This window comes from Dendronephthya gigantea, unplaced genomic scaffold, assembly GCF_004324835.1.
Source record: "Dendronephthya gigantea isolate DGI-Jeju-01 unplaced genomic scaffold, DenGig_1.0 000144F, whole genome shotgun sequence".
Lineage (NCBI taxonomy): Eukaryota > Metazoa > Cnidaria > Anthozoa > Malacalcyonacea > Nephtheidae > Dendronephthya > Dendronephthya gigantea.
The window spans coordinates 171033-189702 of NW_021163154.1; the positions used below are offsets into that span (position 1 = coordinate 171033).

The following is an 18670-nucleotide window of genomic DNA, read 5'->3' on the forward strand; positions in this document are numbered from 1 at the left end:
AAACATGACATCCGTTAGTCAGAGCACTAACTCATGATATTACCAGTAAAAATGTTTAGAAATTTCATCAATATGACCTCCAACTCAAGCTTACGTCAACTGTAAGACCATTTTTATCTTGTAAATAACATTTATAGATTTATAGATTTTGATCTTGTGAATAACTCTTTCATTTGCGAACATGCAATAACGTTCATTTCATGATCATGAAATGTTGCAAGTCTATCGCGGGAACCAATAACCATGAATGCGGTTTACGGACATTTAGCTCATCAAGCCTCATCGTTCTTGTCGTATTCCAACGCTTTTTCAGGCCAACATAACGATTTAATAGCCTTCAGACTCTCCAGACACCAAGCATTTTTAGCCTAAAACGCATGGTCGACTCCTCATCAGACGATTGACTCTCATCTATGAGTCACTCTACGCAATGCATTGCTTGGCTTTTCAACCTGATTTGGTTTCAAATTGATAGGGCAATACCTCTTCTATTTGTTTATAATGGTTATTTTACATTCAAGTAATTGAGAAGCGCGAAATCTCTTGAAAGAACTGCGACATCGCTAGATGCGCCTATAAAATATATTTGTTGTTGTTGATCTCTCACCTGACGTCACAAGGATCAAGTTACCAAAAGATAATTTTTTTGAAAATCCGTCCAAGATGGCGGCCAAACCGAATATTTACCATGAAATAACTCGAGAACAAAACAGTTTGGGTAAAAAATAATAACATATTCGTAATCAGGAGGTCAAATTTAACTGATAGCAAAAATAAAAAAATTTATTGCCAATACCCTTGAAACAAAAAAATCGAAAAAGTTTGTTGTCGCCGGGATTCGAACTCGGGTCGTGCGAACTAAAAGCAGGAAACTGCAGGCACGATACACGTCATATAAAATAACACGTACACGAGTCGCTGTGCATGGCCGATAGCGCAGGAAATCTAGACGTTTGTTGTTCCAGAAAATACGTACAGGTAATCATAATGCTGGATTCTTGACTTGTCTTGTTTAATATGCTCACCCTGCATACACCAGCACACACTGATCATGGTAAACCTACACTAAGACAGGTTTACAGACAACGATCACATGAATCAAGAAAGCCTTTTATGCCATGAAAACCTTGTATGCTATGAAAGCCTTGTATGCCATTCTATGCCATTTTTCAATCAAACCGCACTTTCCTTTCAAGGGTAAAAACGGCCAGACCAATCCTATTGAATTTCAGTACAAACTGATTCCCAGAGTACATGATTCCAAACTCAGCCATATTCACGTATATCGTTAGCTACATATGCCTAGCACCAATAATGCAGTTTTACCCGTATATTCTGTACGAAGTGCTCTATTTACTAGAAAACCTAAGAAAGAAACATTTTTCTAAAGGAATAAATATTGACAGGAAATGGGGCGAATATTTATGCGAAACAATACGCGAACTGTATTGTTTATGTTCAGAAGCTCTATATTGAAGACTGGCACGTGCGCCGGAGTTAACGCCAGAACGGCGTCTTGTTTAATTAAGTGACTATAAATAGTGTTGAGTCAGATTTCTTGTAAAAATTAATATGAAAATTTCAGTCATAACAATTATCTATTTCGTTTGGTGAACATACAAATAATTCGTTAGTGTGAATATATATGAAAAACTGGATATATATACATGAAAGACCGAAAATTTTAAATCCAAAAATATGCCTGGATACACAAAAGAATAAGAGAACAAATGTAAGAATTACAGACTCGATCTAGTCTGTCCAATCAATGAATAGCCTGCTTACTAGAAATACATGCATGCAACAACCCCTCGCCATTTCAAACGAAGCAAAATATTTCCTGAGCTAGCCAGACCTAACCTTCAATACTATGAAATGTCCTAAATGTAAAGCCGATAGCTAATGTTTCAAATATTTCGGAAACAAAGACAGTCGTAAAGGTGAAGTGAAATCACCCGTTTTCCTGCTGTTTTCCGTTGCATTAAGTTATAGACTTTCACAGTTTAAGTGAGAGTTAATACTTCATTATAGCTAAACCTTCAAAACATCAAAACAGGCCAAAAAATATAAATAACCAAGCAGTGGACGTCGAATGTTGTTTTTCGATTGTTAAATTCATGCAGTGATTACAGTCGACTATATATAAACCTTTAAAGTGATATTTGTGATATTAAAACACCGAATTACACTTTTAAGGACTCTTTTGGAAGTTAAAACGATGATGTATAGTCGGTCACGTCTTCGCAAAACCGAGCAAAACGACATACTGTACCAAGGTCATAAAATGTATTCGTACAGCAAACACGAAATAAACCTCGAAATAAACAAAATAGACTCCTACCATTTCAAGGATTATAATCGAGTTGTTCCTTTTCACTGCTAATTCCTCCAGTTCTGATAATATTTTAAACTCTTTCCAGTGTTTTATATGTTATTTGATTCCACATTTCATATTTTGTTTTCGAAACATTTTTTTAAAAAATAGTTTGCAAAATGACAGTTAAATTGCTGACGTTTTCACTGAAACACAAACGTTTCGTCTTAGCCAATCAGGAAGTTGCTGATTACCAGTCTACACTCGTTCGCATTTCGCGCATGCGCACAAGTACAATGACCATTGAACGTCCATGACATTTGGGCAACTTTGGATTCCGCTATGTTCTCCCGGGTCCCGGGTGTAATTCCTAATCTCCGGGCGGAATTAGTACCCTCGCACGGTGCTCCGCACCGGCTCGAGGATAATATAATTTTTTATGCTCCTTTTATGTTCAGTCTTTTTTAACCAATGCTATTAATGCCTAGAGCATACTTTCATCCCTTTTCTTCTGTGCTCTAATTCTTCCCTGCGAATCTCGATCTGCGTTCGTTTCATTTCCAGCTCTTGTTTTTTAATTTCGTTGCTATACTCGGTTGTTTTGAGCAAGTAATCCACCACACTGCTTCTACGCTTTTTAGCTGAGCGTGGCGTGGCTAATGACAAACTGCCATTTGCGTCTTCTCCGATTGCCCCCTCTGCACGTTTTTTGGTTTCTCGAAATGTCTTTATATAGCCGTTCATCTTATCTCTTCAGCTTCCGTAGCATGTTTCGAGCATGCAGCATCCTTGGCTTCTTTAAACCTTTATACAAGCAGTTTCTTCTTGACTTTCAAACTGGCCTATAACATCTTCCATTGCCGTATCAAATTCAGTTCGCTTTGAGTTTCCCAAACCGCTATTGTGTAAAACTGGACTTCGATGCAGCACTTATAATTGCTATCTGGTACTATAAAACCTATAAAACCATTATGTTAATTTTGATGCGTTTCTAAACTATCAGAGAAATAACAATTAAACGATCTTTTTTCGTCTTGTTTCAGCCATAACATCAAAATCAAATTTTCACTTCGCTGCCGTGTGAAAACGTTGCTTGCTATAACTATAGACGAGATGACAACCCTATTTTACGCACGTATATACCTCTGCTTTCACCATTGTTATTCATGCACTAAAGGCTGCTTTCCTCTTACGCGTTTTCTTTATGGGAGAAAAATTTACATGCTTCCAAATTTTTACTAATTTTATTAAAATCTGCGGGAAAATAAGTTATTTTCATGGATTAATATATATCAATTGTTCATATGCGTCAGAATTGTTTTGCCCAGTAAGGTGAGGGCACAAATTGCGCCATCTATGATAACTATAGCATGCAGAGATGGAGAGGAGGTGGGCTTACATAAAAAAATTTTGTTTGTCAGTTGACTTCAGCGACCGATTCCTCTATAGCCTATGCATGGCTCCTCCGTATCAGGATATCTGACGGAACGCTATTCCTCGCCATCTTTACACCTGCCTAACACTAGTATGTAATCCTGATGCTATTCATATCGCACTAATGATTCTTCCCTACATGCTATTGTTATTTGACTCTCACATTTGAACGTTAAAAGATGAAATAAATTAAATCTTTGTTTCAATAAACTTCCATTACGCCCAATGGCATTTTGTCATTGCTGTTATTGAAATTATTGAAGCGCACTATTAAGTACGCAATAAGTGTTATCCAGTATTGTTTTTCCCTAAATGAAGGGCAAATGCTGCATTCAAAATTATGGCCAATCAACATACAGAAAGCAAAAAGAATTGCTGAAGTTAAATTATTATAAACTTCAGTAACTTAAATTGTACTATTTGCCACTGAAATTGCTATGAGAAACATTTACATTTTAGTCCCATGTTATTTACAGAAGACATATATAATTAATAAGCAATAAAAAGAATTAAGTCGTGCAATTATTTCCAAACTAATTCGTTTGATTTTGGCATTAATTCCAAGTCTAAATCCTTATTTATGTCATATTTGAAAAAAAAGATATTTGCTAGCAAATAGGAATCTTATGTATTCCGTCCTGTGCTAATGGGTTTGAAGTAATTTTGGGTTAAAGGGACAAGATAGCAATAAAAGGAAAACCCATAGATCATTTAAATAATAATGTATTTTAAATTTAACTTCTTTTTTACTTAATAAATACCTAATAAATTAATTCTGCTAATATTTTTCATCCTACTAAACTGGTTCTCCACAATATATATATTTCATGTTACACATCATATGCAATTCTAATTAGATTTCTGGTATCTATCTATATATCTATCTGCGGCCAACGTTTTTGCAAACGGGTGTATATATATATATATATATATATATATATATATATATATATATATATATAAATAAATATAATATATTATATGTAGGTGTATTTGTTCTTCTGCACAAGCACAAATACACCTTACATATATATCCACAAGTGAACACATGGCTCAATTGAGAGCAAAAGTACATAAATATATATATATATACATATATATATATATATATACATATATATACATATATATATATATATATACATATATATATATATATATATATATATATATTATATATATTATTATATATATATATATATATATATATATATATATATATATATATATATATATATATATATATATATATATATATATATATATATATATATATATATAATATATATATGTATATGTATATATGTCCATGTGCATTAATGTATAATAGATACTCGAAGTCTAATTAGAATTGCATATGAATACATTTGCATGGGATTTCAATCATATTACACAACATATGCAATTCTAATTAGATTTCGGGTATCTATCTATACATCTATCTGCGGCCAACGTTTTTGCAAACGGGTGTATATATATATATAGGTGTATTTGTTCTTCTGCACAAGCACAAATACACCTTACATATATATCTACAAGTGAACACATGGCTCAATTGAGAGCAAAAGTACATAAATATATATATATACATATATATATATATATATATATATATATATAATATATATATATATTTTAATTATATATATAAATATTTATATATATATATATATATATATATATATATATATATATATATATATATATATATATATATTATATATATATATATATATATAACATCCTTTTTGTTTAGGAAGACGATATACATAAATTAAATATTATTAATAACTATCAATATAAAACTTTCATGATGATGGATGCATCATGATAAATCGTGTTGATAACGCCTCATCAGTGCAGGCTGTGCAGCTTAATTTGTAAACATGATTATGCACGAGATGACAACCCTATTTTACGCACGCACCTTTGCTTTCACTAAAGGCTGCTTTCATCTTACGCGTATTCTTTACGCGCGGAAAGTTTTACATGCTTCCAAATTTTTTTACCACTTTTATTAAACTGTGCAGGAAATTAAATTAGTTATTTTGACTGATTAAGTTCCCTTTTTCAAGGGTGCATCTTAGAGTATTTGCCATTGATTATATAAGATTTATCATTGATATTGAAATTGTTTAATTAACATTTGAAAAGTGATCAATCTTAAAAACAATTATTGTAGCTTTCGCGTTATATACATGCAGTACAATAATAAAACAACTTTGTTTGTTTTGGTATATATAAATTAAATATTAATAATAACTATCAATATAAAACTTTCATAGTGATAGATGTATGTCAATGAGAATAAAGTGACGCAGGTGTTCTGGAATATTTCTTTCCATCTTTCCTCATTCACAGACGTACAATACTTTTCAACTCGTGTGTTGCCAGTTTCACTGCGTGGACTGACGTTCAATCGCTCATCTCAAGTTTAAAGTAACTGAACTGAACGAGTGCCAATGTATATATAATATTGGTTTATTTCTTGTTGCTGAAAGATATCGATTGCAACACCACAGCATCGAAATCATCTTTTGAATATCAAAAATATTTCAAAACAGTGAGGAAAAACGGTGAGTAGCAATGTTGTGATCGATTATTTATTTGTTCGACACAATCCATTCGTGTACCATGTTTAATGGGACGGGAATAAGAAATAGTATTGTAAGAAATAGTATTTATTTTCGGTATAAACTTGGTATTTAGAATTTCGCAGTAAAATATAAAACAATATAGAAATTCCACAAAAATAAACATTAGTTAAATAAAATAGTTTCTACGTTTCTTCTAAACAATAGTTACGGCATGATCAGGAGAAAAAAGATGATGAAATGATATAATATCATGTATACAACTATATAAAGATATGGCATATTTATAAAAGAAAACATTCTCCTTGTTTAATTTATGTTACATTCAAACACGCGCGGGAGTTTAGGAGAACGCGAGAAATAATCTGCACGTTGGCTGGCAGTAAGATTTAAAACAATATAGAGACCCCGCAAAAAATGAACGTCATCAGTTGAAAAAAATTTCGTCTCGTCTAAACAGGAGTTACGGTATGTTTAGGAGAAAGACAATGATGAAATGATATAATATTATGTATGCAAGTATATGTAGTGAAGTAATAGTAATAGAGCGTGTTTTGCATAAAGTAGATATGCCCGAAATAATGTACCGATTTTGAAAAGTGATATCTCCCTGGATATTCCTAAAAATTAGTACTATAAGTTCATAATATACTTAAATCTAAGTCAGTCTTTCCTCTAACTAATGAAAGTTTTTTTATTTCGATAAGAAATAAAACTATTTTTGAATGAAATTGGTGCACTTTTTTGGGTTACCTGGTAGAATATTAAGCACATAAAGGCTTTCTTAGCACAGAAGGCTCATAATAACATTTTTACTGAGAATAATAAGCATGTCCGCAGCGTTCAAAGCAGTTGATCATGAAATCCTCATGGATTATATGACAAGATCTAGACGTTTGGTATAATTTTTTTTACAGGCAACTGGTTAGCAACTGACGATGTCATATCAAGTTATGTTGTTCATTCTGAAATTGAATGCTCCTTAAAGTGCCTGGAAGAACAAATGTGTGTGGCTTACAACTACAGACCTAAATTAGCACGAGATGAAATAAACTGTCAAATCAGCAATAGTACTTCACAAAAGGATGTTAAAGTTTTTGCAAAGGGAGAGTGGATACTTCACCAAGACTTGGAAACATTTTGCGTGAGTATATATACACAATTTACCGGGGTTAACGAAAAACGTATATACTTTTGCTTCTCGCATGCAATTGTCCAAAGATTACAGCTGTAAGTGAAAAATTGAAATTGCTATTGGCAACCATAGGTAAAAATGAAAAGTTAACATTGTCGAGGCTGCAGCTGTGATATGGCATGTTTGCTCGCTTTTGTTTGATAAGAGTTCCCCATCACATTTGTTCAATTAAACTTTCTCGTACAGAAACATAAAGATAATTGCCCCTATAAATGCACACAAAGATAATTTCCCGTAGAATCATTGGCGCCAATGTTTCTTTTATTTCTATAACTAGAATGGAATAGGAAAGATTAAGGGGTACGAGGGGTATGAAATCACAGGAAAGTCGGGCAATTTGTAATCCTGAATCAGTAAAGCAAACGTTGCTAAATCATTGGCCTGTTCCTAAAAAATGTCCTAATATCTTTCGTCATTTTAAAAATTAAAATGAGTGATTGATGTCACCTGCCTATATAATTAGGCAACCCGATTCTCGAAATTCTCGATTTCGTTTTTTAATTAATGTCTCTTTTCATCCCCTATTGCCATAATTGAATGTAACCCACATATAGGGTCCCGTTGAAGAAAGGCTAGCTTAATGAACTTTTCAGTGGTATTAAATAAATTATTATGAACACTTGTTTCAGAGTTGCGAGGAGAATCTATCTCTGGGGGAAACATTCAAAAACCTCTGTAAAGAACAAAATATCACCTTCCATTGTTATCACGATAAAATGGAAAGAACATGTCAACGTGGAATCTGTAAGATAATATAACTAGTTTTTCTTATAGTATAGAGTACATTCTGGTATATAGGTGTATTATTACTGCATGGTCATCACAATATTTGCAAAGTTTTTGCTAGCTGTAAGTATAGGCAAGCTAAATGAGGCAGCTAAATTTCCAAAAATTGTAATTTTGCAAATTAACATAACTAAGATGTAAAACGTAAAATGACCGCCGATTTCTATAACATAGTGTCATCTCTGCCGTTTTCTTTTCCAAATGGTTTCACGAAGTGACTCGACAGAATTTATTGGAATTGATTGCTCTTTATTGAAATCACTGAAAGTATATAAAACTCGATAGAACTGCCTTTTCAGGTTCAGGTCATTGTTTATGTGAATACAGTTCCCTGAAATAGATAGGCCCTTGTGGTCTTTTACATAAAAAAAAACGTAACCTTGTGTTTACTCTAACTATAAAGACACGTAAAATGGAGAATATGGAATGATTAAGTAGAATATAGAACGATAGATTTAAGTAGAAATAGAGAACTTAAAACATCTAGACTAGTGATCTGTAAACTAGTAATTAGTGATCTATTATGAGAGCTATTCGGATTTCGGGGCTGAACTATATTAATTTTTCTAATCACCATGATATATATTTTCTGTTTTAGACTTTTCCATTTATATTTCTGCTCACATCAAATGTTTATCGGTCAGTAGCAATGACATCGTTGTAGGAAAGCCCTGTGAGCCAAATGACGCAAAGCAAAAATGGTCGTGGATAAATGGAGGAAATCAACTCATTAACAAAAACTCGAATAAATGTCTGGATGTTGAAGGCGAGATTAAATTTAAAAGCAAGGTTCGTGTGTCTTGTTGTGATAATAGTGTACCTGGCCAACGCTGGTCATGTTCTGAAGACTTCATTCTGGTCGGTGGAACAATTTTTAGGTTATACCTAGGTACGAAGTGTCAATTATATAAGGCTTGTCTAGGTAATAACAATGGCACATGGAATCATTGGAAAATCTTCGGTACAACAGAAAACATATGTACTGCAAAGCCTTTAGGTAATTCCTAAAGTTTTCATTACTTCTGAACAGTACTTCATATACAATGCAAAGAAATGTAAGACAATTTTATAAAATTTATCTCCATTAATATATAAAGTACTTAAACTTAATTTATCCTTGGTCCGCGGCTGGTGGCTTATAGGCCTGATGGGTGTAGTCTGGGCCCTAACAAATTAAACTAGTTTGTGATTTGATCGTATACCTGGACTTTTTAACAGGAGAAAGTAGTAATTTGAATTTGTTAATTTAATTGTTGTAAATATGTTAGTGGTCAATATAAAATAAAAACATGTGTGTCGTATTTAATTTGTAATGCAGTCATAACTTTCTACATATTTTAGTCTGGTTACAAAAAAACACTACAGCACTCAAACAGCTTTGGTAAAGGTTCAAAACGATATCCTCCAAGCTTTGGACAATCAAAATGCATTGATCTTAGTTCTCTTGGCCCTATATATATAAGGTCTTCAGTTTCAAATACCGAAGAAAGGGCTAAGAGAACTAAAATCAATGCATGCATTTTGATTTTCCAAAGCTTGGAGGATATCGTTTTGAACCTTTACCAAAGCTGTTTGAGTGCTGTAGTGTTTCTTGTAACCAGACTGTAGAGATTCACTTAGATTGTTTCTCATGATGTGTTGATCCAATTGAATTGTCACAACTTTTTATAGACACAAATTTAAGGCTTGAGATCGGTCGAAAGCTAGGATATTCATCAGTGTTCATGTTATCTTTCTTCAGATTTGGTTTTAGAGCCGCACATTTTAGGTTTACAGATACAGTAACAGTCTCTAGTGAGTTGTTATTATATTCATAATCGGCGATAACAAATCATGCAGTCAAACATTCCTGCACGATCTTAGAAGGAACTGGATTCAGAACACATGATTTTTGGGCCATTTCTTTTATTATGACAGTCAGATCTTTAGTAGATGTGGGTAGCAAGAATTCAAATTCACCACATTTCATTGATGATGATGAATCCTATGGTGTAGATACATACAATACTGCTCAGAAGTAACTTAATCAAAAACGCGTTCCGAACGCGTTCCAGAACGCGTTCCAAACGCGTTCCAGAACGCGTTCCAGAACGCGTTTAAATCGTGTTCCAGAACGCGTTCCGAACGCGTCCTTGAACGCGTCCGGCACGCGTCCGGAACGCGTTCCAGGACTTTGATACAGTTTGAATGCTGTGTTGTCGCCGACAAGGAATGAAGTGCAGGTATGAACAAACATGCAATTGTTAACTGAAATAGCTTAGCTGAGAGCACGGGTCGATCATTATAATTCAGACCTTCGTTTCACAATATCGGAACCTCAACTATTTTAGCTACATTTATAAGGCACAGTATGACATGAATGAAATTCGAAATACGGTAATTACCGTGACTACTGTCGAATATAACCTCCTATGACAGAGCATGACGTGAGTTTTCGAGCTCCTCGTTTTTATCAAATATATACCATATAAAGTCTGTATACCAATCAAGAATATAGGTTTATACTAGCCAAAAGCCTTGTATTTGCTTATGGATAACAAATTAAGCGATAAGTTGAGTTTCGCTTGGACGGGTGACCTCGAATCATTAAAACTGTTTGTAAGTGAAAATCTAAAATTGGAAGGAATTTGGTCGCAGCCCGCAAGTGACAAAAAGCTGTTCACGTTTGATGACTCATCTATTTTATGGAGAAAGAACAAGAACCTGTTGTACTTTAATGGTGGAAAAGCGAATGTCATTATAAAAGAACTGTGTAAAGAGATCTGTAAACTCGACGAAGACGAATCGCTTATCTCAGACACCCGGCAATCAAACGTGCAATCAGCTGATGTTAGTGACGACCTTGAATGCATAAAAGTCGGCCAGAAAGTGAATGCTGAAGCAATTCAAGTATTATCGGGATCCATTTCTCACTTAACGTCAGTAATCTCACAATTTCAAGAGTTTATGGATAAAAGTAAAAATAATCTTAGCAAATGCGATGAAATTCGGGCTGAGTCAAGTGTTAATGCAAATACGCCAGCTTTCGACAGCTCTATTGTCTCGAATGAATTCACAAACCCTATTGAGAACATTGGGCGTGAAATTATTTCAGTGCTAAATGAGTCAACAGAGGATAACAACACGACCAGCGCTGAACAATTAACAAAAGACGGACATCAACCGACCTATGCAAATGTAGTGGCATCCCGTAATTGTAAAGACATCAATGAAAAGTCTGATACAGACAATATAAATACAACTGGTGATACTCCACAACGTAAAATCAATAATAGCATTGAGTCATCTTGCGTCCCCGAGGGCTTTATTGGAGTCAATAGAAAGCGAAATAAAACAAAGAAATATTTCCTGTCTGGTGTAGCTAATAACGTCAAAGAAAGTCAAATCCTCTCGTATCTTGAGCGACGAAACATAATTCCAACATACATTTCCGCTTTCCCCAGTCGACGCAAAAGAACACTATCAGTTAAGATCCATGTTCCCTCAGCGGTCAGTTAACAAGTGCTAGAAGATAACGTTTGGCCGAAATTCGTTAGTTGTAAACCATGGCGACCGAGAGAAATTGTTAAGAATCCCTCAGAACGGAAAACAAATTTGACCCTCGACGGGAACTACTCTACGTATGTATAATGGCCAACTTAATACCAGTTAGAATTTCCTCCCGTAGTCGTGTGTATAGATCAAAGCAAAACGGGTGAAATGGAAATAATTTAATATCATTGAGGCAAAGTATTCCCGCTGATACTCCCATCCTGGAAAGTGGCATCGGCAGCAGTTCAAACTCCAGTATTACTTCACATGTAGACAATAGGAATCTATTACCTGCTCAAAACTCAGAATTTTCCCCAAGAATCTTATTGACTAACGTTATGTCCCTAGTCCCCAGGATTGACGAGTTACGTATTCTAACGTCTGGAAACAGTTTCGATTTAATTTTTGTTACTGAAACCTGGCTACGAGAATCCATTTGTGACAATCATGTGACCTTAACTGATTACCACCACTTAAGGCGAGACCGCGTCTTCGGCACCCATGGCGGCGTTTGCGTGTAGATAAAGAACTCTATTATGTTTAAACGACTACCCGACATCGAACATCCAGACTTTGAGGTATTATGGACACATGTTAGGCTACCTAGATTACCAAGAGGAATAAACTGTATCGTTTCAGCATGTGTTTACCACACACCAAGTTCTAATAATGCAGATCTCTTTGAATATCTATCTGAATCTTTGACACGAATTGATAGTCTTTTCCCAGGGTGTGGCATCATCATTGCCGGTGACTTTAACCAGTTCGATACCAGAGACCTCTGTCGTGACTTTCAGTTAAGGCGATTGGTAAACAAACCAACGGGAGGTACCAATACCCTAGACCTCATACTTACGAACATGTACAAATTTTATGATACAAAATCAGCTATTGTATTGCTTCCTCTAGGTTTATTAGACCATAATGTAATAATTGTTGAGCCCAAAACTAGAAGACCTGTTGGTATCTCAAGTAGAAGAACCGTCATCAAAAGAGACACTCGTCAGTTACGTAAGAATGAACTTGGTCGTTTCCTGTGTAACATCGACTGGCATATTGTAAACTCAACCATATCCTGCGATGATGAATGTAATTTTTTATGTTCCATCATTAAATCTGGTTATGATACTCTAATGCCAGAGAAGCAGGTAAAATTCCATCACAACGACACTCCTTGGATCACAGAAAAATTGAAACAACTGATAAAACTGAGACAACGTGCTTTTTCGTCTAATAACACTTCACTTTTTAAATTCTATCGGAATAGAGTGAACAGAATGAGGAAATCCTTTAGGGGAAAATATTTTGCTACCAGAGTTGCCAATCTAAAAAAGTCCAACCCGAAATCATGGTGGTCGGAAGTTAAACGTATTTTGAGGTATGAAACCAGTAACCAGCTGCCTGCTGAATCAACTTCATATCGAGGATACAGAACATCTAACACATAAAGGTTTCTCAGATTGAATAGCCTATTAGAACCAATGAATTTTTACAGTCCATTAGATGCCTCAGACGTAGAAATCTGAAATGTTCGAAGGAATCCCTGACGATCCACCAGATTTAGATATGAGCCTGACTGATAGTGAAATGGTGTTTAAAAAACTGAAACGCCTAAATCCATCCAAAGCCCCAGGTCCCGATGACATTCCAAACTGGATTCTTCGAGATTATGCCGAAATCCTTGCCCCTCCTATATCAAACCTATTGAGTTCCTCTTACAAACAAAAGAAGCTTCCCTTGTCGTGTAAACAGGCTAATATAACACCCATTCCAAAGAAGAAACCTTTTAAGGACATAAACAAACACCTTAGACCTATATCGTTAACTTCTGTCCTATCTAAGCTTGCGGAGGAATTTGTCGTGGAAAAATACTTCGCCCCAGCTGTGCTTACGGTAATAGATCCCTTTCAATTTGGTGGCATCCCTCGATCTTCTGCTACCAAAGCTTTAATTTCTATGATTCATTCTTGGTCTCAAGCCACTGATGGAACAGGTAATGCAGTAAGAGTGGTATTATTTGATTACAAAAAGGCTTTTGACCTGATTGACTACAAAATTCTAGCAAAAAAAGTCATCAATTTACCTATGCCAACTTTCATCAAGTGATGGGTGGTCGACTTCCTCATGAACAGACAACAACGAGTGAAATTAGCAAGAGATTGTAAGTCCGAATGGATTGTTATCCCTTCCGGTGTCCATCAGGGAACCAAACTGGGACCCTGGATGTTTATTCTTATGATAAATGACCTCCGCCCTCCTCATTTCGAGCGTTGGAAATACATTGACGATACTACTGCATCAGAAATTATTCATAGAGACTCATCCAGTAATATTCAAGATGCAGTCGATTGCGTTCAAAACTGGTCGGTAGAAAATAAGATGCAACTAAATACCTCGAAGTGCAAGGAAATCGTAATCAGTTTCACTAAAGTTGAGAAAGATTTCCCTCGCCTAAAGATTAACTCAGGTCATATCGAAGTAGTCAAGCATGCCAGAATCCTAGAACTGACAATAACCAGTGATCTAAAGTGGAACCAACATATCAACAACATTATTAAGAAAGCCAACAAAAGTATCTATTTTATCATTCATTTGAAACGGGCCCACGTCCCTGAAACTGATGTTTTAAATTTTTACACCACCTGCATCAGACCAGTTATAGAATTTAGCTGCCAAGTATTCCACTTTGCTCTACCCTCTTATTTGTCAAACTCCCTGGAACGGATTCAAAAGCGTGTTCTATCCATAATCTATCCACAGATGAGTTATACGGATCAGGGGCGGATCTAGGATTTTTCGTACCTTAGTCAAAACATTTCAGTCAAGAAATTCAGGGGGGAGACGTCGCATTCGTCGGGGGGGGGGGTGAAGATGCAATGCGACTGTTTCGCCAAATATCAGGGCTCATCAGCATGCCTAGGAAACGCATGATACTACAAAGATATTGTGTGATTCTGACATGGAAGGAATTTTCACATAAGAGCACATGCAGATTGTTTTTATGCACCAGCAGTGGCCCAGGACCTGCCTTCAAATCTTTGCACTGGTGTAGACATTGGTGAATGTAGTAGCAAATGATGCTCTACATATTGCAAGTAACCATACTTGATTAAATTTACATAAGTAAAGTGCAACCACAAATATGCTAGTTCGATTGAATATTTTGGTGTTTCTCACGTCTATAACAAAACAAAATATGAATTTCATCCAAACCTTCTTTTGGAGTTAAGCGTGGTTGAATCATTCAATTAAATAGCAATTTACTTCTTTGTTTCCCACATGCAATCAGGATAATAAGCGAATGTATTCATATTTAAAACTGAAGCGATTAAGACCCATTATATACACAGAAATGATGACCATTTCTTCTCACTGTTATATAAGTATATAATTTATATAGCTTCGTGTCTAACCAAGTCATATTTCATACAACCAGTATCTAAACAGCCCTTAGAAACAAATATTGGTATAAGGTTATTAATACTTTGGCTGAAATATTGATCATACTCTTCCACCACAAAAGAAAAACAAGGGTGCTGAGAATAAAAATCAGCATTAAGGAAGAGCTCTATGGAGGTCAAAATTCTCAATAGCTCCATTAGGCTATTGTTACTCACTTCTACAAAGCACACATAGCTGTACAAGCAGTTTCCAGTAGAGTCAGATCTAAGAGAGACTAAGACATGAATGAAACTTGGTTTTATTACACCTAGGTAAATCTTAGTCAGTCACTTAGGTAAAGATGAATAAATATTAACTTAGTAATTGATAAACTTGATAGCAAAAACATCATGTTCCACTTTCATGAAACATTAAGTGTGAATAATTGGCAATATAATCATAGATTTTTATATAATAAACTAGTGTTCATCGTTTAAAATGTAATCATGCAGGAAATATGGCCACTTGTATGCTTTACTGCAATGCGTTTTGAAAAATTATTTTTGAAATTAAAAGTTCAGAGAAAAGTTAGAGCACAGTTCAGTGCTCTAAGCTTTGCCTTAATACATCGGGTTGTACATATCACAGAAGGTATTACGAAGTTCACATAATACATTATTACACTTCTCGATTCCTCTTGATGCGTATGCATACGCCGCAGTTATATGCAAATTAAAGCGAAATCCTCTGTAAATTTCAACGTGCAATGTGTAAATTCCAACTTTATAGCTTGTGCAGCTTGACAGCTAGTTCTAACACAAATTACACAATAACCAATAATCAAATGCACGAAATCTTTGTAAAATGTTGTTATGTTTACCTTAGGGCCGTACAAAACTTCTTTGTTGTCTTCCGAACCGCAGAAGCTGTTGTTCAGTTCGTTTAATAATTCCTCAGTTGAACGCTTTGCTGCGGCGTCTATTCGCTTCTTCAGATCGGCCTCGATACTTTTAAGATATAGCCGATCGTCTTTCTCCAAAGCACATCTCACGGCGTTGTAAATTAATAAATAGTTTTGATAATAAATTTTTTCTTTCGAGTTTGATAATCGTTCGAGTTTTCGTTGCGGTCAAAACTACAATGATGTCAATCAGAAAGGCCAAGGAACCTTGCTGTTTGCACGCTCTCAGGTCAAGGTCAGATCACACTGATCGATCAGAAAAATACAACCAATGAGAATTCAGATAGATTTTTAATTAGCCTATTGAATAGCCGATTCGAGCCCCTGATCGCTTCACCGATCAGAACTCCCCACAGATCACGCAAAAAGAGGGACAGCCAATCAGATGACTGGGATTTGATGACGAAGCGAGCAAAATTCATGCATAAGACCGCTTTTCTGCGCGCTCGTGCTTGAAGGCCTGGTCACGGAACTCTTTTAGCAACTGGACTGCCAAACATCACCCAGTGAGTGACATCAGCCCAATACACTGCACGTGTTTAGCAACTGGACTGCTATTTCATTAAAACACTTTTCTTGGCAATTTTTACCTTAGTCGCCTGATCGGTCTGATCACCCCTAGATTCGCCCCTGGAAACGCATCAGCACATCAAACAAACTACTCTGTTAAAGGTAGTATATCTTTCAGTTAAAAGCTTTCCTCAATAGGCGTTTTTCTGTGTTTTGCAGCCGGTTGATTGCTATCTTATAATTGCTTCCCAAGGTTGGACGCTTCTGTTTCCAAGGAACTGCAACTTCGTAACGTTCGCCGTCGTTCACTGACGAGCCACGAACCCGTTCTAGGGCAGATTTCACTTCACAGGACATCACACAACGTTCTGGCTCCATTACGACCGATTCCACCTCCCAGAACCTCTTCAAGGAATTATTAGAGAGTTTCTGAAAGCACAACGGTGACAGCGACAGCAACTTCATTTATGGCGTTGGCGTTGCCGTCGCCGTTTCGTGTAGTATTCATTCGGTAAAATGTTTATTTTGGCGCAAAATGTCATAAAATGTTATAGCACTCTTTGGTTCCATACTTAAACAAAGATGAGTTTTAGAGAAAATAGAATAGCATTACTGCACGCCCACGATGAAGGTTACATTGACGACAAAGAGTTCTTAATGCTCTAGGATGTAAACAGATCAACATTTCTTGACTTGCCATAGTGGGTCTACGATATTCTTTACAATGACGAGTGTAAAGCTGAGTTTCACTTCCTAAAAAATTACATATACACGCTTTATGAAGTTTTGCAATTCCCAGAGGAAATGAAATGTGTCAATGGTTTTGAAGTTTCGGGCCTTACTGCACTTTGTGTTCTTCTCAAAAGATTTGCATATCCTTGCAGGTATTTGGATATATTATGCCTAGATTTGGCCTATCTGTCCCACAACTTTCAATGGTAAGTAATCTTGCTATGAACTTTGTTTATGATCGTTGGGGACATTTACTTCAAACATTTGAACAAGAATGGCTTTAACCTGCAAACTTACAACAATATGCCGAGACAATTCACAACCATGGTGCACCCTTACTAAATTGCTGGGGATTTATAGATGGCACTGTAAGAAGAGTGTGCCGACCAGGTCAACACCAGAGAGTATTATACCAGAAATACATGCATGCAGCAACCCCTCGCTATTTCAAACCAAGTACACAATTTCCTGAGTTTACCTGACATAAACTTATATTATAAAATGACAAAAAACTTAAATCAGTCTTATTATATTTTACCCAGTATATTATAGTTAATATTTCCATCATTCAATACAAAAATAATCATAAAGCTAGTGTAAACATTGCCCGTTTAATTTTGCTGCATTATACCTTCTCAGCAATTAAGCAACGGTTTAAAATCGAAGTTTCAAACGATTAAAACAGTGCAAGATCTACACAGACAAAGAAAAAACTTCAAATGTTATATTATTCTGTAATTGCAGTCGACGCCGGCGGCTAAGAGTTTCATACTTTATAAATAAAGTGTGCATTTTTTATACCAAAATTCAAATTACACTTTTAAAAACACTTTTTGAAGTTAAAGCAAAGGTGTAATGGCCTTTGACAGGTTTCTGTGTTTGCATAAAAAGCTGTAAATTTAACAAATAAACGGAATACAAAGCTGAAAAGTATACAAATACAGCTCATTCTTACTGCGAAACAAATACGAAATAAATAAAGTAAACACGTACCCTTTGTCTTTGAAAACATCTATAAACTTGCAGATTATGAATTATTCCTCTTACACGACTTTGCCTTGACTGTATCCACGTTCATCTTTGCTATCTGTCATGCTTCATATATCTTGTTTCTTCCCTTTTTACTTTTCTTCCCGTTTTGCACAAAGTTTATTTAACACTTTTACAAAAATGTTTACGAAATTACAGTTTCATTGAAATACAAACTTTCTGTCTTAGCCAATCAGAACGTT

At 35.4% G+C, this 18670-nt stretch overlaps 1 protein-coding gene across 1 annotated transcript; it reads left to right on the plus strand.

Annotated features, from left to right (window-relative positions):
* The first annotated feature begins 6180 nt into the window (after nt 1-6180).
* Nucleotides 6181-9377, plus strand: LOC114536775 (macrophage mannose receptor 1-like). Its single transcript, XM_028558126.1, has 4 exons — nt 6181-6324; nt 7260-7486; nt 8167-8281; nt 8922-9377. The coding sequence occupies exons 2-4, from the start codon at nt 7346-7348 to the stop codon at nt 9329-9331; spliced, it is 666 nt and encodes a 221-aa protein (XP_028413927.1). The 5' UTR covers nt 6181-6324; nt 7260-7345; the 3' UTR covers nt 9332-9377.
* The last annotated feature ends 9293 nt before the right edge of the window (nt 9378-18670 follow it).